Below are 22,616 nucleotides of genomic sequence, written 5' to 3'. Positions count from 1 at the left end.
TACGGGCGTGTACAGACGACCTATGTGGTCGTTTTTCGTTTGAGGACAGGCTGACAAACACTTATTCACAGAGCAGAGGCAGGTCTCAGTGATGGGAAAATAGCAGAGTCTGTTGGTTTCTGGTCCAGCTGTTCTGCTGACTGCAGCGATTCTCTGGGAAAAGCTACACGACAAATGAACTCAGTAAATATGGACATCCAAAGGGAATCCCAGCAGCTGATTAGAAACGGACGCTCTGTGTGTGTGTGTGTGTGTGTGTGTGTGTGTGTGTGTGTGTGTGTGTGTTTTAGCTTTTCCTACAGTTGTGGGGACCAAATGTCCCCACAACTGTAGGAAAACCGAAGACTATGTCACTTGTGGGGACCTCATTTTGGTCCCCACAAGTTTAAACAGTGTTTCTTGGCCATGTTGTTGTTACTGAAAAAAGTAAAAGTGCAAAAACATTTCTTTAGGGTTAGCCATTGTTTTGGTTAGGGTTAGGGTTATCATGTTATCATGTTATTTCATAGTGCAGCAGTAGATGAGCTGATTAGAAGAAAAGTGAGTGATTATAGAACATATCTCAGTATCTGGGTTTACTTAGGTGCTATTAAATAGTCTCAGAGACTTTTTGGAACTCAGTGAGATGAGAAGCAACTACAGAGCATAACATGAAGAACTTACTTAGAAATAGTTCTCCATGTTAGAATAATTCCTGTCAGAGTTTCCTCCAGTTTCTGAGCCTTTTGATGGTGAAGAAAACTGAACTCACTGACACCTGGACTTTCTTTACAGTTTCTCCTACATTTTAAGTGTTCTGATGGTCTGTCTCTCTTCTATTGTTAATTGTCTTTTTCTCTCCATTTTTATAACACACTACTTTCTGCAGTACAGTACTGTTCTAATAATGTTCTGGAGGGTTCCATGGTGTGTTCCAGCACTACTTTATGCAGACAGAAGGAATCTAGAACAGTTGGGACTGCTGTAGGATTTGGTAGCACCAACTTTCAAGGCTTGATCAACCTCCATTGCTGCAGAACAGCTTTAAGTTGTTAACACATTTCTTGTTCCATGAAAAAGATGTTTTGGTACAATTCTGAAATGTACATTATTTTTCAGTTTTGGGTAACCTTACTTTTTTGTTTGTTTGTTTGTTTTTTCCTCTGGCAGTTCACCGCTTACCTTTGGAACATTTCAAGCTCTTCACTGGACATGAACTACTTGAATTTTAGTTTAAAAAAAAAGGAAAATTGTGGCGTTCTAAAACTTTGGACCGGTAGTATACATTAAATGTTTTATATTATCACGGTAATGTGATACCACTTGTCATTTATTACTCGATTGTTCTGTTAATAATATCACTCTTTTTGTAATTCTACATTAAATATTATATATTTGAGCATCATGTGATGCTTAAACGTTTTCCTGCTCACTGAGATCAGCTGATTGAGATCAATAACAATTTGTCTCCTGCAGTTACATCTGCTGTTCTTCTCTGTTTTGTTCATCTTTTTCTATTCTATCACTTTTATTGCCCACTAAAGTTCATGTCTTAAAGAATTTTTAGAACCAAGAATCAAAGTAGCACATTTCTGTATTTTACGATGGTCGGCCACTAAAAATAATAATGCTGATTATCTAAAAAGGGCCTAGTATTAGCGACAATAATCAGCTGGGTCGATAATCGCTAGATCTCTAAGAGGAAAGGAAGAGAAGGAAGAGGGAAGGAAAGGGGTAATAGAGAGGATGAGGGTGAGAGAGGCTCAACAGGTGAGTGTGAAGGAGGCAGAAAGGGTGAGAAGGTGGAGAAGGGGGGAGGCAGAAGAAGCAGAAACACCAGCAGCCTCCTCCACCTTCCTGTTGCTCTTCTGCGGGATGCAACCAACCCCAGGAGCTCTTCTTCTTCTACATCTTCTTTTTTTTCCCTCTTTCTCCTTCATTTTTTTCTCACTCTTTTCATTTTTGCTCCTCTTTAAAAACCTGAAGAGTCTACTCCTGTTTTTCTTTCTGGAGCTCTTTATTGTTTTGTTTCTAACTCTTTGTTCTAGCTTGTGATTTTAGTTTGGGTTTTTTGTTTTTTTTGGATAATTTGTCACACCTGCTTAGTTATGAAAGTTTAACAAAAAAATTTTTTGAAACATTTTTATTATCAAGTATTTCCTACTAAAAAGAATTCTGTATTTTGTGTTTGTATTATTGTGACATTCAGCAAAATATGGCTCATAAAATCACTAGCTGACTTCTGCCTGGTCAGTTTATTTGCTGATATGTGCTCAGATATGGGACTTTTCATGATGGCTGCCCTTTTTAATGAATCAATTCACTCATAAACAGAGATTATTCGGTCTACTTGTCCAGCATTACAAATTCAGTTCCTGAGATACTGATATTCAGATATAGCCCCAAATTTGATGTGCAAAAAAACCCTGCTTAAAGTAGGTTAAATATCCACAGTTTATGAAACAAACAAGGTTCAAGCAAATGCGAGGCGGCTGTGCAGAAAGGCCCAGATGATTTAAGATGAAATAACCTAAATTCTTCTTAGTCTTTGATAAACTTTCCTGTTGCCAAATCATCAAAGATACTTTTACTATCACCACAGAGGGAGACAAAGTTATCTGTATTTGCACATGGACATATAAACCGAACCACTTTTAGGTGTTTCAGCAAAGGTCCCACGAACTTTAGACTTCAGCCAGGCCTCAGCATCAGTCAGTTTTCCTGACAATTACCATTTTTTACTTTAACAAAGAATGGGGTGAAGTTATGTGATGATCGGTGTATGTTTGTCCTACTACAAATCCACCGCTGAGGACTTAACAGGACTTATCCGTCAGAAATGATACAAGGAACAACGGATTAAATTGTGGGGGTGTTTCTGAGTTTTCCATCCATCTTTATGTGAATTTTTGGACTTTTCGGCAGCCTCTTCCTCATGTCAAGAAACCACACCAGAATTGTGCCAAAAATAAAAGCCTGTAACATTAAAAAAAAATGCCTTCAAAATAAAAGCATGGAGGGAACAGTTATTTTAAAACTAGCAAAACAGTCTTTCAAAAAGTGATGAACTGATCAACAGACCTTTATAAGAGTAACTTATACATATTTAGGTCACACAATTCAGTGTCCGTACATAACGCACACCTGTGCTCAGGTCATCCTCTTTGTAGGTACATCTGTATTGATTTCTGATGATGATCCGATAGCTAATAATCAAATGCTGCATTTCTGACAATGCCACGTGGGGGAATGAGCAGCCTTGGAGGAGGACTGAGCTCTCTGAGTGCTTTTCTTGTCCAGACTGTCATTCTTGACTGTTTCACAGTTTGATTTTCTCTCTGGTTCATTTCTGCAGTAAAGACACTGGGAAACACGGCATCATGAATTTATTTTCTTCATATTACAGCAGCCTTTGGAAACTGTTTTTTGACTGACTAGGAAATGATCTAAAATCTTGTCAATAATCCCGATTGCTACACTCTGTTCCACTGGTACTTTCCATTATAACTGTATCTGTGTTCATCTCAGAACAAAATTGTCTCTTTGTTCAACATAAAAGACTTGACGAGTTCATTTGCAAAAACAGGTAACTCTGTTTTCAGAAAACTCATTTTTTATTATTGTTTACTTGAGATAATAATAATAACACTAATAATTTATTTTTTCTCTATTTTTGTCATGTATTTTTCCACTGAGTCAAATCCACTCAACTTCAGTTTGATTGATTTTATCCCAAGTAAACAATAAAAAATAAGTTTTCTGAAAATTTATCAAAACGGAGTTATCTGTTTTTGCAAATGAACTCTGCACTTCTAAAAGCCTAATTTTCAGAAAATAAATGGTCCAGTATTTGGGTCGATACAGTAACATAAATATGAAACTATTTTCTCTTCCCTCCCTCTTCTTTGTTTCTGTCTTCTGCTTCCTCTCACCTCCCTCTACTCCCATCCATTTATCTCAGCTTATCTCTTTCACCCTCTTTGTTCCTCTGTCTCGCTTGCTTTGCCTCAGTGTAGTGATTTATGGGTTAACAGGCGACATGTCTGGAAGTGTTGAACTATGTCTTCCTCTTTATTTCACCCTCCTTTGTTTTGGTTCTCTCTGCTCTCCTTGTCTTGAACACTTACTCCTTCATTCTGTATCTTTTTACCTTTCAGACACTGGCCTTCCTTTTCATTTACTTCATCTCTTTACACAACAATGTTTTATGAGGACAAAGAGCTAAATCAAAACATCAAAAATTTACAGTAACTAAAAGTCCCAGTGATGCATTTTAACTGCTAAAGTATTTTTGGAAGAACTTCCTCTTTCATTACCCTCATCATTTTAGTCTTATTAGGAAGAAGTTGCTTCCCGTCATTGTTTCAAGCTGGTTTCTACATGAATCACTGCCAACCGTGACAGTGGGTGTGCCAGATCACAAAAGCTGAACAGAAATTTCTAGAAATAAAGCTTCAATAAAATCACATAACTATAGATCCACTGACATATAGGATCTACAGGAGTAGAAGTTTGTTAAAATTGTACAACAGTTTCAGAGCTTAAAAAGAGAAATGATCTGACGATTCTGACCAATGGTGTCAATTTACAGCATAGCATTTACCCCTTTAACCTCAACAGTAAAGTAAAAGCTGAAAATGGCCAAATAATGGTTTAGAAAGAAAAAAAAAGTGAAAACAACAGAATCATGTAAGAGCTCAAAAAAGTTACCCCACTTCAGAGTAGTGTCCTTGTCGACTGGTGAGTTAATATGCATTAATGAATGTTGGTGCTACGTTCATAAGGAGAAAAGTTCTACATCAACAACTTTTTAGAACTGTTGTCAGCAGGAGGCACAAACTCCCTGTTAAAACATCTGCTTTTTCATAACTTTGAACTCATGCAAACTAATGTAGCTAGACTGCTAGCTCTAATTTATTCTAATTTACTGAGTGTGTCAGATCCAGACTGACAACATGTCAAAGAAGTCATTGGCATTGCTGCATTACATGAAAACAGATGGTCAAAAAGTCGAGTGTAAACTTTGCACACTGCAGTTTGTATATCACAGCTCAACCACCAGGTCCTCTAAAAACAACAGGCTGACTTTGTCATTTCAGAATAAAATGTTCAAATTAACTAACTTACATATTAATATGCAGCTTACGTCTATGTTTATAAGCAAGTATACACTACTGTTCAAAAGTTTGGGGTCACCCAGGAAATGCCATGTGTGCCATGAAAAGTCACACTTTTTACACACAAGGGTTTTCTAATCATCAATGAGCCTTTCAACACCATTAGCTAACACAATGTAGCATTAGAACACAGGAGTAATGGTTGCTGGAAATGTTCCTCTGTACCCCTATGGAGATATTCCATTAAAAATCAGCTGTTTACAGCTACAATAGTCATTTACCACATTAACAATGTCTACACTGGATCTATCATTCATTTAATGTTATCTTCATTGAAAAAAACTGCTTCTCTTTCAAAAATAGTGACATTTCTAAATGACCCCAAACTTTTGAACCATAGTATATGTCTATTTATAATTCATTTAGGTTAACAAGACTAGCAGTCACAGTGCACTCATTGCAGTGGCCCATAGTTCATCCAGAGATAATGTGGAGATTGTTTTGTGCATTGCTGAAGGAACGACTTCAGTCGAGCAACATTGGTGCACCACAGTCCTACACTAGAGTTCCCATAGAAACAGTATCTTGATGACATTTTGCTTTAGCCATTTTTTGTGCAAACAAGATAGATTAAAGACATCTTAAACGGAAACACTCAACTGTGAAGATAGTATGGATGTGGTTTGCACAGCAGTCTAAGAGTTTGTTGTCTTCAAAGGTAGAATTATTTGGTACAGTTGCAAAAGTGTAACTGGTTATGAAGCTAAATGTATATCTAGATGTCAATAAAAGTTATTTTTAGTGTTAATTCTGTGATCTAAAAGTGTTTTCTTTCCCCCAGCAAAATAATTTGCTTTAGTGAATCACCTATTTTCTTTCTTTTTCTACTTCTTTCTTGGTTTCCTTCGCTCTGCAGCTCTGCCAGCTTGTTTGAAGAGCCTCTCCAGCAGTCAGGCAGATTTGCTGTGGTGATAACAGTCCAGTAAGTGGCTGAAGTGATATACAAGAGGCCGACCTGGCTCCTGCTAAAAGAAACTTCTTTTTCATCCCTTTCCTCTTTACAGGCAGTAAAAGCCTTCAGTAGGTCTGAAATTGAGCCACATGTGGCCAGAGAGCAGCTGCAGGACAACATGGCAAGAGACAGCATCAGCCAGCTATCTGCAAACAGTGGCTCGCTTGTTCCTTTGTGTTTTGACTGTTGATGAAATTTATTGTACTTCTTACAACTTTTATGAAGAAAAGTGATGTTTGTTTGTTGTAGTCATCATTCTTTGGCAAGAGTCACTTCATGTGTTTGCATTTAGTACTTTAGCCTAGCTCCTTCCTGTTGATTGTTCCATTTTTTTAGTCATTTCCAATATACTGCCCCCTAACTGTAGCCTTCACGGTGTGTTAGTCTGTGTTCAGGTTCAGTCAGATCTTTGTTCTTTGTGCCACAAATGTGGTTTATAGTCAGGGCTTCAGCATGCTGGCCCTTTGCTAATTCTGTTTCCCATCCTCTTGTACTAAGCCCAGTCTCCGGCCTGTTAGCTTGTAGCTGATCAACTGCCAATTAGTGTGAGTTCATTTTTTTGTCTAGTTCTCTTGTAGGCTTTCACTTGTGTTTTGTAGCTTGTAAAATCTTGCCGTAAATCTCATTTGTTTGTATCAGTTACACTGTAATTCCTGTTTGCACCTGAGTTTTGTGATTGGCCACTCAGATCCTCACCCTGTCCATTTTTCCTGCTTCCAACACACCTTGCTTCCTAATATATCCCACTTAACTGTCAGTGGTCTTAGTGTTGTGCCTTTTAGGATTTATATGAAAAAACTGCAAAAACCTTCAATAATGTAAAGATGTAGCAGCATAACCAATGTATTACCAAATTCAAAAGTCAATATGTAAGCATGTTGCGTGTGACTCATTTATTGCTGATCCTGTTACCATGTAAGGACACCTACTCCAGTCTACTGACTAATTGTTGCATTTTTGTTTTTTTCTGAATGACTCCTCTCTTACATTCTCATGGAAATATACAGCAGACACACAAACAGAAACTGGCTCTCTCCCACTCATTACCACAGCCTCATCCCCTGTGATTCCATTTCCTGCATTATAGTACTGTTATTTGTGTTCTTATTTTCTACTTTTATAGCTTATGTTGTTTAACTCGGCGTCCCTTCCAATTTTATTTTTAGATCAAATGAAACCTGAGAGAAAGAAAATGCTGATGATTTTGCAGTTATCACACAGTCATGATATTTATGTACATAACAGAAGCACACAGCTGTGTGACTTTACATTATCTGACCATAACCAGCAGCTCAGCAGTCAAACGTCTTTATGAGCTGGTTTGAAACACCCCAACACACTCCAGCTTCCACACTGCAGAGCTCCATGAGACATCATAAAACACGTTTCTGTGGTAAAACCATTCTCAGACATTCCCATCATTGCCTCCAGTTCTCAATAATCTCAATAAATTTCTCAGTTATTCCCAGCAGGGGAGTAAAATCTCAGCAACAAAAACCTGCAACTCTTTCTATAGACGATGTGAAGAACATAAGAGCACACGTGAAGATTAGAAGAGACAGTTGATGTTTTAGAGCTCTTATGTACTGGGAACATATCCTGAAGCAGGTCAGGCTGCAATGTTCAGCAGTAAGGTTGGGATGGTCAACATTTCCCTGCTATAACCTTTAAAGAATGCCACAGAGGAATCTCAAATTGTCACACTTGAATATGAAGACTGAATCTAGTCTTTCTGGAAAGAGTCTGATTAATTTACTGTGCCGGTGGTGGTGGACAGAGTTACCATCACGAAAGCCTGAGGACCCCCACGTCCATTTATCACACACATTCACCACTTCCAGAACAAAGAACACATCCTGAAGCTTACCAGGGAGAAGGGCTCCCTCTTCCTCCATATTTTCCTTGACTACAGAACAGAGGTGTCCAGGAAGAGAGCTGCTTTCACCGCGGTCAAATCCTACCTTCTAATACAGAATGTTCTTCCCAGCCAGGCTGCAGATGAACAAGAATGGGCAAAAACACACTTTGGCCACTCTGGCAGAGGTAACATCCTTTTTGGACATGGGCCCATCAGAAAATTGAAATCTTTTTGTTTTTACAGCTTCTGGCTCTGATAAATGGTCTCATATTTTTAAAAGATGATATTACTTATATTTGAAACTATCACAAAACTCAAAACAACAGCACAAGAAACAAGAACATTCAGATGGTCAAAGTGGTCAAAAACATGTGGAAGAGAAATCAAAAGCAAATGAAGAGTTCATTTGCAAATAAAAAAAGGTAACTCCGTTTTAATAAATTTTCAGAAAACTTTTTTTATTGTTTCCTTGAGATAATATCAAAGCCCTTCGACAGACTGGTGACCTGTCCAGGGTGTCCCCTGCCTTCGCCCGAGTCAGCTGGGATAGACTCCAGCACCCCCCATGACCCTAGTGAGGATAAAGCGGTGTATAGAGGATGGATGGATGGATGGATGGATGGATGGATGGATAATATCAATCAAACTGAAGTTGAGTGGATTTGACTCAGTAGAAAAATACATGACAAAATAGAGAAAAAATAAATTATTAGTGTTATTATTATTATCTTAAGTAAACAATAAAAAAGAGTTTTCTGAAAATTTATAAATCGGAGTTACCTGTTTTTGCAAATGAACTCTTCAAATGGTAAAGTTATTACCTCAAAATGCCCATTGTCAACATTCACCAAGGTTTCATCCAGGCTTCCTGTTTCAGCTTGGGCTTACTACAAAGGAGCATCTTTGATGAGCCACCAGAAGTCCTACTTTCACTGAGGAATTCTACTTTTACTCCTGTTGAATAAAGTTCAACTGAGTTTCCTTTTACAACACAGCTCACTTTTGACGATGTACTCAGGAGCCAGTTGCAGCTGAATAAGAGGTGAATTGTGAGCAGTTGTGTTTAGACTGAGGGAGGCTGCCTGCTAGATAATGGCTGTCATTAGGCTGTTATTAGTGCTGTCAGTGGGGTCTGTTCAGAGCTGTTTGATGTGTGGCTGTGAAGAATGATGGAGCACAGACCAGGTGTTTCTGCAGACTGAGGTCAATCAGTATCTGCAAAAAAACCCTCCTCAGCATACTTTGTTATTATTCCAGTCACTTTGGGCCTTGGAACATTTTATGTGGTTTTATCCTGAAGCTGTTACCTTTTGTTACTTTGCCAAAGAACACAGCAGAGTTATGTGACAATCGGCATACGTCTGTCCACCTGTCTGTCCGTCTGTCCGTCTGTCCGTCTGTCTGTCTACCTGTCCACCTGTCTGTCTGTCTGTTAGCAACATTACTTAAAAACAGACCAACAGATTTGGATTAAATTTTCAGTGAAGGTCAGAAATGACACAAGGACCAAGGGATGACATTTTGGCAGTGATGCAGCTGATAGTCTGGATCCACAGATTTGTTAAAGATTTCTGTATCATTGTGAGATAGCGGCACGGTGCCACTGTTACCATGACAACCAGTGAACACTACATCAGCTGCTGCTGATGATCACATGATTGTGATCCTACTACAAATCCACCACTGAGGACTTATCAGGACTTATCCATCAGAAATCATACAAGGACTGAGAGCCTTGGCAGAGTACTGCTCCCTGAACGCTTTTCTTGTTTCGAGATGGATTCCGAAATCTCTTTTTAATTGCACAAACCCATCATAAATGTTTCATAGCAGTGTGATGAATACCACCTGTTCAAAGGATGCTTGTGAGAAGGTCTGCTTTAAAGAGATTTAACACCTCGACAGTTTCCATATGTCTATCTGCTCCACTCTGTACGTTTCATTACTACCAAAATCTAATAAAAAAATGTGCATGCTATAGAACTAGTGAGGGTTTTCTGTGCCAACATGTCAGGACTACTTGTAAAAAACATTTGTATTCTGTAATTTGAATGCAACAGGACACGTGAAACCATTCAGAACAAGTCTGAGCAGTTCTGCTGTCTGAAGTGTGATGGTTGCAAGAATTGCAAGACAAAACTGCTTGAGCGTGGAAATCAAGGTAAGCCTTTCATGCTTTAGAAACATAATAACAAAAATGGATCAGCGTATGCCTTCAGCCATCATGATCTGTCTGAATGAATACTGTCTGGTCTTCACTGTCTCCTGATCCACTTTCCCCTTTCTTCACCTACTGGTCACCTATTGTGTTCTGGGAAGTGTCTGGTGGATTTACTTTAATCTTAGAGTGTCATTGCGCTTCCTGTTTACATATTTTTGTAAAATCTTTAAAATTTTCCAAACATACAAATGCTGAATGTTTTTCGTTTGCAAGAGTTGATATTTTGTCTAAGTTCATACACCATAGTACATTACAATAAAAACATTCAGTAGCTACAGAGTTTTTCTTCTTTTTTTTTTTTTTTTTTTTACAGTTAATCATCATAACTAAGTTTGTAACTCCTTAATAAGGGAAATCTGAAGTATTCTAAATATAAAACAAATATTTTCCATAACCTGTACAATACTCTTCAAACTGTGAATTTACTTCTTTCTACTATTTTACTTCTTTGTCTTTGTCTGCAGAGGGTTATCACCAAGCTAACCTTCGACCACATCAAAGAGTCGTATCAGCAGCAGATAGCCTCGCTGTGATCTAACAACAGTGGCTTTCCTGTTTCGCTCTCTCGGTCTCGGAGGCACGGGTCCATTTGAAGTCAGTCATTTGGCAGAAAACTAAACAAGCGCCCTGTTAACTACCTCACTTACCGCTGTTTATAGACAGACTCCCTCAAAACCACCAAACAGCTGCAGAAGCCACACTGAAATCTGAGTAGTAAAGCTTGAGACAAACAAGTCAGCATTTTACTGCTGCTGGTACAGAGACAGAGTATGTATTGGCATGATTTTAACAGACATTACAGCTGAAGAAGTGGTCGCGAACTTTGAAACCAGAACTACTGAAAACTCAATATGCAAATATCTGATGAAAATTACATGAAACCTGAAAGTCAAATTAAGGGTGTGTGATGATACACTGTATTACTGTAAATAATTTCATTTGATTATCAATGTCTGTCTGTCTGTCTGTCTGTCTGTCTGTCTGTCTGTCTGTCTGTTAGCAACGTTGCTCTAAAACAGACTAACAGATTTGGATGAAATTTTCAGGAAAGGTCAGAAATGATACAAGGATCAAGTGATTAGATTTTGTCAGCGATGCAGCTTATAGTCTGGATCCACTGTTTTGTTAAAGATTTCTGCATCATTATGAGATAGCGGCACGGCATCACTGTAACCATGACAACAAGTGAACACTACATCAGCTGATTGTGATCCTACTACAAATCCAGCGCTGAAGACCACGAATTTGAATTCATCCGTTGGAAATCATACAGCGACTGAGCAGCGTTGGCAGAGTGCTGCCCTCTGAGTGCTTTTCTAGTTAATAGTAATAAAGTTACATCTGTTGTTCCACATGCGTAAATGTGCTCAACTCATATGGATCTTGCTGCTGTCTGATGTATTTAATAAACTCAGAGGTAAAAACAACTGAGAGCAACAAACCAAACTTAACATCCTGGATCACATTTGTTATTCATGACTCTGATAGTCTGACTTGTTCCAAACTCAGTCTTCATTGCAATCAAGCTCGATTTTTATGGGCATATAAGCTTTAACATATGTAAAATTGTCGAGTGTTTTGTGATTTTTGGCCACAAACTGTGTCTTTTGCTGTCTGTGGTGTTTTTGGGCCAATGTTGGTGCTTAAATGTAGAAAAAGTCTTGCCCAAATCACTTACAGCAACTCAAAATACATAACTTGTGCATGTCTTATTTGTTAGTGCTGTTAGGATTTGTGCCATTCTGAAAGTCTGACCTGGTAAGATCCCCATCGCAACTTTTATGGAAATTACTTCCATTTAGACATGATGCAGACACACTTACATGGCATCTGAAACAGGCTTATGTGTTCTGTAGCAATCAGAAGTTCTCACTCTGTAGCTGTTTTCAGGGACCAGAGGATTTCAATCCAATACCTGTAACTGATATATTCTCGTACAGTGGAGTGTGGTGTAGCATTAAAAACATCACACTAACCTGATGCTTCTTAATGGGCTGCCTGTCAGATCCCTGTGGTTAAACTTCACAGCATCACAAACACCACACGTGATGCTCAGTCATCTCTTCTATAGTTTGACCCTGACCAAGTTTGGATTCCAGCTTTAAGATTTGATTTGTGATTTCCTGAGCCGCCAGTGACCGCATGAGAAACGCAAATACTGAGAAGAATCTACTGTGTACTCTGCTGCAACCCAGCTGCATGACTGAGACACAAGACAGCTGTGTTTCTGTAGGAAAACCTCCTTTCTGCTATTTTCTGTCTCTGTTATCATTTCCAAATTCTTACTTTTGCTTACACTAACAAGGAGAACAGGTTGTGTCCAGAAAAGTCTGTGTGTAGCCTTCATTTCTAAAGAAGAGGAGGGTGGAAAGTTAGCCCATAAAGTTACTCCTTTGAAAGCAACATGCCAACATTCTCTAACTCCAGCAGCACAAATATAAGAATAGTTTGTCTGGCCTTTTCACAAATCATACTAAACTAGTTACTTTACAGTTTTGCACTGCTAGACTACATTTTTAATGTTGATAATGTGTCTTTTTTTCTGTTTTATTATTTTCTGTTACAAAAATCCAGCTCACGATTCAGGGAAATAATCACACATTGTTTGTTAACAAAACTGATCAATAGTTGCACCTCTGTAGGAAACACACAGCACATAATGGCTTTGAACATGATCGCAAATCTTTTCAGAAATCATGCAACGAATGAGCAGCTTTGGCAGAGGACAGCCCTCTGACTGCTTTTCTTGTTTGTATTGTATTTATTGTTTTACATTTGTTGTTTTGTTCCAACTTTGACAAAACAAGAGAACATAAGAGACAAGTATGATAATAAATTAGAAAGATCAAGAGGAACATGTGACATGTAAGTGCTGGAAGATACACCCATTCACATCTTTCTACAGCTGATGTACAGAGGAGTGTGAAAAAGTTTGTTGAGGTTGGGAAAATGTTAAAGTTGAATATCTGCAACATGTGTAGGCCTCTTATTTTCCAGTACTGGTCACACCTGTGGAACTTGAAAAAACAAATATCAAGTAAATGTTAATTCCAGGTTAGGATTTATGCATTTTACTGCATAGAAGACATTTTGGAGTTCCTACTTCTTCTGGTCGTGTTTGTGCTGTTTAGTCTGGGGTTCAGAGGATTAAATAATGAAAAAGATTTAAGTGTCTCTCATTAACCGAAACACTAAAGACATTACAACAGGAAAATTTCTCGTCTGGCTCAGGGATTCATTTCTGGTGTTGTTCAGCCTAAAACTTTACCTCTGTGGTGCTTTGATGCTGCAGCTTCAATCGGAAAAGAAGAGAAAAGGAGGGACAGTAACCAAGATAAGACAACAAGCCAAAGAAAGAAAGAGGAGACATAGCTATCTGTTATCTGAGCCGAATTTAAAGCTGTGATGGGAGGACGGTGACAACGTAGGACTGATACTGTGAAGTGAGGGACAGATTAGATGCTGACGGCTGACCCCGGCTGAACCCTGAAGGTGAAAGGTCCTCCTCTGTCTCCTGCCGGGGAGCTGCAGACTCAGCTCTGGACTTGACCCGCATCTCCTCTGAGGTTAACAGCGTGGGATGGTAAAATGTAGGCACATACATACACAGTAACCTCACACGTGCACACACTGGCTTGTTGAAAGTGCTGCTGAGGTGTAATCCATGAAGCACTCTGGATTTACACTCTGTGCAGATTAACTTCTTTCCAGAAAGTGTTCAATCCCTCCCTTCAGCTACAAGAGGAAAGAAATCTACTCTGGTGGGCAGCAGAAATACTAAATTTCACTCGCTCCAATTACTCTGGAATGTATCTAAGCCATGCATCAATGAGCATCAGACTGTTAAAAAGAGGAGATCTGGTCTAAGGACAGTTCTTATAAGATACAGACTCTGATCCTGCAGTGATTAACCCTCTAAAGCCCAGGCAAGTTCTGGCTGTATTTTGCTTCTGCTGTTTTTTTACTTTCTCAGGTTTGATTTTTATTTTTACTGAACCATTGTGGAAACAGCACAACAATGACTAGAACTAGGGAGAACTAAAACAAAAACAAAAAATGAGTACTTGTGTAGTATGATGCAATGCCATGAGTCATAACACAGAAACGTTAAATGAAGCTTTACAAAGTCTATTTTCTTTTAAAAAACCTTTTAAAAAACCTGAAATCAATATGTTCAACGATTGTCCAAGTGGCCATGAGTGTTAGTTACACTTGGAGGAAAAAATGGTGGATCCATGTATGCTAAATATTTTACTATTTGGATTTTTATTTGTCTTCATACTTTTGTTCAGTGAACACACAGCCTGCAGTTCAGCAGAATAATCACTGCGTTTTTGTCAATTTTCATTTACACAGAATTTAGGCGGTGTAAATGGTTGTTTGTGGGCAGTTTTTTTAGAATAAAGAGATTTTAATGAAATGAATTTAAGGTTAGATTTGGTTATTTTCTCTGTAAGAGCTGCACATTACACGAGGACTGTTTGACTCTTAAAAATCCAACTGTTCTTCCTTATTTTACAGTTTCTTGCTCTGATAAATTATTTTGTTTAGGCATTTTTAACTTAACGTGCAAACGATTACATTTTTAAAATGTTATTATTACTTGCCATGTTTAGCACCAAACACGTTTAGAAAATATCATTAGTAGGTCACTGCATTTTTGGAGCAAAGCAATGCTTCATTAATTGTGGTATTTTGTGATATATTTGAAGTAATCCATCTATCCATCATCTATACACCACTTCATCCTCATTAGGGTCACGGCGGGGCTGGAGTCTATCCTCTGCCTTCAACTTAGAGTGAAAAATGTCCTCCTAACTTGCTTCTGTATCAAAGCATACTTTGCAGCAGGTCTGATTAGCAAAACGTTAAGTCCCAGGGCTTCTAATAGTTCTGAATTTTCCTCAAAGGTTTGATATATCCTGGTTTAAAAAAAAGGCTTGAAAACACAACAAATACAGACACTTCCCATCAGGCAAAGACTAAGTCAGTGTTATTAAAACCAAATCTCAGAGATATGGTGGTATACTGTCAGACCTCAGCACCTTAACCCTCACATGATCAACATTCGGATTCAAGGATTTAACGATTTAAGAGTTCCAGCTCTGGGTTGTGTATGTTTGTGTGCGGGGGACTCATACACAACAGCACCCGTGAATGTTTTCCATCCTCGACCATCCGTCTCAGAACATGGGCACATCATCACTCTGAGAAATCACCAAACCAAATAGACACTGTAAATATGATCAAACAACCTGATGATGGTTACAGACACCTGGACAGGTAACAGTCTATCACAGGACTACACATAGAGACAAACAAGCACACTCACATTCACACCTACAGACAATTTAGAATCACCAGTTAACCTCAGCATGTTTCTGGGCTGTGGGAGGAGAACATGTAAACTACCGGATTCAAAGCTGGAAACGTTGGTCTATGTTTATTTATCTAGCGTAATATATTAATATACTCAACATAATTTCTATAAAAGTTATCATAACTGAAAACATGAGACTGCTGCAAACTACATCAGAGTTACATGATACCTTTCTTTAGCTACCTCATGTTTTACAGAACATGTCATTTGCACATCTGTTGAAAAGTAGAACAGAAATGACAGAACACCATCAGAATCTACAAAGCACAACAGTTATCGGAACAACTTTCACATGAGCAGTTTTCAACACAGTAATCTTCATTTCTCTGATATTTAAGTAATTTATAGTTCATTCACTACTAAAGGTACTCTAGAGCTCTTTTTTTTGTGCTGGTTTCATGTGTGGTGGAATATCACCACATTTGGTCACAACCAGGTGAATCAACTTCTTTTAAACGCCAGCGTTTAAAGCTATTTGGTTCCTTCCTAATTTGTCAGGACTGAAAATGATGAGTTGTGATAAGTCAAAGAAGTAGCTGATTATTCTTTTCCTTATGTAATCAGCAGTGTGTCAGCTTTCTTGAGGCCAAGACTGAAGCAGACAACGTATCCAGAAGGCTAAATAAATCTGCTGGTAACTGCAGCATTATTCATGCTCATTCCTCTGAAATGTTTAACGGATCCTTATGATGATGAATGGCGACTCCTCGCGTTTACAAATGTTTTCTTTCTTTAATCTGATGAAACGGATCAACCTCACCTGCTGCACCCAAATCACTTCATCCTACCCGTCAGTAGGAGTCTGACTGGAGGCTGCAGATACCACCAAGACTCTGTGTGGTCTGAAGCTTCTGTATTTCTTCAACTCACTTCTATCTTTGATCACTGCTGCTGTATTGTCACTCTCAGATGTCATTTGTTATTTAGTTAGAGCAACAGCAGCCAGCGAGAGACGATGTTTTCACAAGAAATTTGTCTGCTGTCCCTCAGTAGGAAATCTCATTAACTATGATGTTTTTTTGCCTCCACAGATAAGAACAAAGAGTTGAACTGGTACTTCTCAGCGGATGGGAAGGATAGACATATGGAAAGATGGCAGATGAATTTAATACACGTCATCCTAGGAGGATTCCACTTGGCTTTTTCACGGTGGTGAAGGCGGTTAAAAAGTTTAAAGAAATGGGCAGTGCCATGGACAAACCCTGTTCTGGACCACCAAGTGTGTCAAAATAAAAGAACTGGTCATGACTAAAATTCATGTCACTTCCCTAACCATAACCCTATCTTTCCATATGTCCATTCTTCACATCCACTGAGAAGTACCAGTTCAACTCTTTCTTCATTCGACAAAGCCATATTTAATCTGTTAATGAGATTTCCTATGTGTCCAGACTTTAGGGACACCTTGTATAACAAGGAGCAACATTGTTGTTGATTATTAGTTGCGTCTGTAGTTGTAGTTAGTGTTCAGTTCATCTGCACTGGTACTTCAAAAAGCTTGGTTCTGTCATGTAGCATTCTGGTCTGAGAGGGAAACCAGTAAAGGTTCTTATTGCTGTTCTTGTACAAGAATTCCTACACAATGGTCTGGGTTTCTGTAAGATTCATCACTGTCAGATGAAGCCATGTTTCATATCTCATCTTTCACGTCTGTAGCCTGAACAGGACAACAGTTTTAAAAAAAAAAGCAGGGCAGGACCGAAGCCTTCCAAACTGAAGGAAAACCGAAAAGGGGTAGGGTGGGTAACGGGGAACGGCTAAAAACTAGGGATGTGCGGACTAGTCGTTTAATCGTTTAACCGCCGACTCATTTATTAAACGGTTAGTATTTTACTAGTCGGTTAAACGCTAGTGTGCCCCCCCCCCGACCGGGCACCGCCATGCAGCTCTACGCTCGGCCGTGCGCCGCACGCTCGTCCCGTCTGGGCTACCTGGTTGGATCCTGCCAGTAGGCATTGCTTGTCTCTTTTTTCAACCCCCGCTATCCCCTCATCATTTAGCGTGTTTGACCACTCCAGCTACACCCACCACGTCCCTTCCTGCCACACCCGAAGCAAAGCATCGGCTCCACTATGTGCTGCTCGTGGACTGTCATGACACACCGACCCGCTGCCGTACGCACAGACACAAGCGGCACTTTCTGTCTCAGTGGACGACTGAACATCTTCATCAGTGGGGTGAATATTCCTCTTCAGAATATGAGTAAGCCATTACTTGACAAAGTACCTTTGTCAGCGTTGAGCAGACCTCTTCGGTACGGTGAGTTTCTCACTCTAAAATGTGCCGTCTTGCGCTCTGATACGCTCCGACGGCGAGTCTCGTCTCCTCGGTTTTTCAAACTCTGTAAACTCCAAACTTTGAATGAAAACACGCCCACAACTGATGCTCAGATTGAAGTTCCAGATGTCCGCCATCTCCTGGTGTACAGTACATGAGGCACATGAGGCAGTATATTTGAAGCTATGGCTTGTTATGTTCAGCAATGTTGCTTGTGGCAATATTGCGACTTTGGCGCTTAAAGGGTTAAATTGCAAGTTTTCCAAACCGACTAGTCACCAATAAAATTAGCGACTCGTCGGTTCGGAAATTAGTCGAAATTCCCATCCCTACTAAAGACTTGGACGTAAGGATGCAAAATTTATACAGCTGCTTGATTTTCAGTGACAGTAATAAACAGTCAGTGAAATGAATGTAATACCGTGATCGTTTTCCATATTCTGATAAAACTGTTTTAAACATGACACACTGTTCACTACAAAATCAGCTTGATAGCATTAGGAATTTGAAGAACAGCTAAACACCAGGTTACTTGAATTACAGATTAAACAGCAAAAAATAATGGTTTCATCTAAATTCTGTCAACTGTTTCATCTATTCAACAGTTGTCCTGACAAAATCCAAAGTATTACACACTGCAGTCATCCACAGCAAATAACACGTAACATTATTCTCTTCAAAGAAGGGGTATTTCTACAGTAGCAAAGGGGCATGTAGAAATCTAGGTTCAGCTCAAGTTACAAAACAGAAATTACAATTTAATTAAAGAACTGAATAGACCATGATTGAGCAGCAAAGTATATAGTTAAGTAGAAGCATTGAATAAGTAGTAGATATGGACTACCAGCATGGATGCAACAATGATTAAAATTGATATGTAATGGTACAAAAGTGAAAAAATATTGAAATTGCTGCTTAAAAGTATGGCTAACAGGTTGAATTATTAGTGAACAGCAGGTTATGGAAAAACAGATGAAATTGTAAAGCTTAACACAGAAAAGTAGTTGAAAGAGCATCCTAAAATGAGGAAAAAACAGTTGGAGAGTATCAGCTAAAAGTATGGAGAAACAGCTAGAACTGGGAGATGAAAGTATGGACAAGTAGTTGGCGGAAATTAGCTAAAATATGAATAAATAGGAGATTTTAAGCTAAAAGTACAGATAGTCCATTGGAAGTTTTAGCTAAAGTACTGACAAACATTTGGAATTGTTAGCTTAAGAATGGATAAACAGAACAGAAAAACAGCAGAAAAAGTCGCTAGATTTGTCGCTAGTCGCTTTTGACAAAAAAAGTCGCTAGGACGCTTTGGAAGTCGCTAGATTTAGTGAGAAAGTCGCTAAGTTGGCAACACTGGGTCAGCAAACACACCTTTAACTCCATCTCATTAAATAGTGACAGAATCCTCCTGGTGGTGCAGCCAGGTACTACGGTAAATCTAAAATAAATTTTCTGTCACGGATGCCCTGCATCATCTACTCTCTGATATATTCTTAATAAATTAAATAAATTAAATAATTAAAAGAACAACACCAATAATTCATTGGCAGTTAATCGGTTAAGAAAGAATCATTAGCATCTCTATTTGGACTTTCATGTTTACTACTGACTGTACGTTTTGTTTTTTTGTTTTTTACAGTACCTCTGCCAGGTAGACATGAGATAATAAGAAATGAGGTTCCCATTACAAACTGTGCAGCCAAAACTCTACTGAAACTACAGATTTGTTCTGATTCTAGTTTGTTCGGACAACAGGCAGGAAACACTCACTGCTTTAGTCCTGATCCCAACCAGCTGCCACTTATCCAGAGTCACAACCTGGAACTCTGATCTGTGTCCCACAGATCATCATGCAAGAAAACCTAAGAAAACCTCACCTAACAAACACACACACACACACACACACACACACACACACACACTGAGATGCTTACATAATGGTACACACTGTGTGCACAGCGGCAGCAGTAAATTGAGTTTGTGTTGAAGGAATCTTGAGTTATTCTGGTGTCGTATTTTCTCATTTTGTGTCTATCAAAGGGTTAAATGGTGCAGAATAGGGCATCCATCAGCAGCGTGTGGTAACGCACTCTGCCATTCTCTCCTGCCGTCTGCAGCCTCTAATCAGTGTTGATTCAACTACTATGAATGCAGCCAGTGGTGAGTAGAAATAAAAGCTGATGCGTCATTTCTACAGAACTTTTCTACATTGGTTGACAGTAGGGTTTTGGTGAACATAACTGCTAGTATCTGGTAAGATTTTGCTCTCCCTGTTGAGCCACTTTTGCTCTTCCTACACATCAGTGACAGTGTGAGATGTGCGTTTGACGGAACAGACAGAGAAGAAGCCAGTTTATCTCCTACCTTCTGCAGCCACAGCGTGTTGTTCTCCATTGTTCTCTCAAGGTGCTGCAGTTTCTGGGCCGACCATTCACCGTCCACAGGTGGAGAGTCTCTCTGTACGACACTTGCCCCGCCACGAGAGCCCCCGTATTGCTCCGTCTGCGGTGGTGATCCTCCACTCTGGCATCCGTCCAGCTCCGGCAGGATGAAGGTGTAGCTGCACTGGCCATGCTGGATGCGGTGAAACCTCCTCCGCTTCTCTGAGATTCCACCTCCACCTCCACCTCCTCCTCTTCTCTGGCTTCTTCCTCCTCGTTCTGCCCCGGCTGCATCAGTGACAGCTGACAAGGTCCACAGCAGCAGAAGAACCAGCAACCCCCAGGTCAGATTTAAGCCTTTCATGACACGCTCTTCACCTGTATTCAAACGTTTTCACTCAGAGCAGAGAGACTCAAGAGAGGCTCATTCACACTTTGACCCCAGTTCACTTTAGGAAAACATCTGTGCAGGAGTTTCTGCACCTTACAGTCAATCCATGAGTCTGACCCTGGACCAAAATGTCTTTAGCGTGTTCTTATAACTCTAAAGAGGTCACTTTTCTTGTAGAGCACAAGTAGCAGAAAGCAACACCTGTTCTCTCCTCATGTGCAGCAAAGAGGTTCATCAGATCTTCTGTCTTCTCTTTTCGTCCTTGGGTGTTATTTTGTTGCCTGGGGTGTTGATGAGATTGTTTTAGGATGGGTCCATTGGCTTGACATTGGGCAGGTCTTTCATGGCTTTGTTTCAATTCCTTCTTGTCCCAAACGGTGAAGGTCCAGATCCACCCAAGAAAAAATGTGGCCAAAGAAAGCTAAACAGATAAGAGGAGAGGAAAATAAAGGGAGTAGAAGTGATGTGAGGATGATGAAGAGTGATGCCCAAACTGGAGCTGTTTAAAAGGCAATGTGGGAAGAAAAGATTTAAAGCTGCATGTAAATAAAAGGCATCTGAAATGGAGCGCTCTGTCTTCACCTGTCCAGAAATGAAAGAGAAAACAAGGAAATAAAAGATGATAAAAAAGAAAACTCCCACTCCTGTCTGGTGGTTCCAGTTTCTGAAGAGAGTGGCTAAGGAGAGTTGCTTCTGCCCCTTTCTTATCTGGGACTGGCTGAGAAAAGGAGGAATGAGCAAGCGAGGGAAGAGGGGGAGGAAGAGGAGGAGAGAGAAAAGACGAAGGAGAGGGAGGAGTGGAGGGACAGGAGACCTGAGGGAGGTTTATTAGAGTACCCTCTCTATTTGTGGGCTGAGACGGAAAAGAAAGGAGGAACGGAGGAAAGAAGGAATGAACCAGCAATAAAAAAGGGGAAGATTATCAGAGGAAACAGAGAGAGACAGAAGCAAAAAGAGGAAGAGTCAGATAAAAGAAGGACAGGATAGAAAAAGAAACTAAACTTTGGAGAAATGGAGAAAGAAATAGAAGAAAGAGAGACCCCAAAGAGATCCAGTAGCTGCTGTAATCTCCTTTCTTGACTAATCTTTGAGTTCTGAAGTAAATCTTGATGCCTTGTATGGTCATTTATGCTGAGTTGGCAACTAGAAGCTGGAGGTCTGACTTTGTCCTCTAAACACAGCCATGCTCTGGGGCATCGTGGGAGAACAGTGGGCCAAGGCAAACCACGTAGCCCACGTAGTTTAGGTTAAAAAAACGGTCTCTCCTTCGCAGGATGTACCTCCTGGCTGCCTCTCATCTGTCCGGCTGCTCTTCACTCTACATTGAAGTACATACAAAGATTAGTTCCAGACCGATGGCTTGGTCCCAGGCTTATGAAAAACAAGCTCTCCATGTGAGTTGTCAATTACAGAGTTTATTTGCACAGTGATAAACTGTTCTGCAGGAGTTGACTGATACAAACACGGACAAAATTCTTAAAGAAAATCCACGAGATAAGAAGCACACTTACAGATTTGTGCGAGGAGACAAAAGTGTGTTAAGATAGAACTGTTATGTTTAGAACATTCTGTTTCTGCACCATCCAAGATAAAAATAAGCTGCTCTCATGGTCTTACCACCAACAACTTATTTGTTTTGATATAATGCAGTTGTATTTTCAGTGCAGCCTGACCTCTGTCTACTGTTACTGCTGCGGCATACATCTTCATTTTTGCGGAGTCGAGTTGCTCACTTAAAGTTAGCCAATTGGTCCTTAGGGGGAAAGCAGAGAGGTTACACAGTGGCTTCTGCCCCAACTGGAGCTCATTCTCATGGGAACAGGGTTGGACAGAGAGCTAGAATAGTGCTCCTTCTCAAAACCCTACTTTTTGCATCATTCCTGTTTGTGTTTTAAAAACGAGAAAAAGAATGACGGTGTATTTTTTCACACATTACCATTCTTTGAACATTCAGTTTAAGACAACAAGGTTCTGGAGTGACCGAATCAGAGCCCAGACCTCAA

At 39.7% G+C, this 22,616-nt stretch overlaps 1 protein-coding gene across 3 annotated transcripts in view; it reads right to left on the bottom strand.

Annotated features, from left to right (window-relative positions):
• angpt4 (angiopoietin 4) overlaps positions 1-21,781 on the bottom strand; it is an 89,153-nt gene extending 67,372 nt beyond the window's left edge. Inside the window, exon 1 of one of the 3 annotated variants that reach the window (XM_051948055.1) lies at positions 20,206-21,781. In XM_051948055.1, coding sequence (XP_051804015.1) covers positions 20,206-20,586 — 381 coding nt within the window. In that variant the 5' untranslated portion in view covers positions 20,587-21,781. The remainder of the gene's footprint in view (positions 1-20,205) is intronic. The other 2 variants (XM_051948054.1, XM_051948053.1) reach the window with 2 other exon arrangements.
• Between the last annotated feature and the right edge of the window lie 835 nt (positions 21,782-22,616).

The sequence above is a fragment of the Acanthochromis polyacanthus genome, chromosome 5 (assembly GCF_021347895.1).
Source record: "Acanthochromis polyacanthus isolate Apoly-LR-REF ecotype Palm Island chromosome 5, KAUST_Apoly_ChrSc, whole genome shotgun sequence".
Classification (NCBI taxonomy): Eukaryota; Metazoa; Chordata; class Actinopteri; family Pomacentridae; genus Acanthochromis; species Acanthochromis polyacanthus.
The sequence above is the reverse complement of the archived record's forward strand: the minus strand, read 5'-3'. Positions and strand labels throughout refer to the sequence as shown.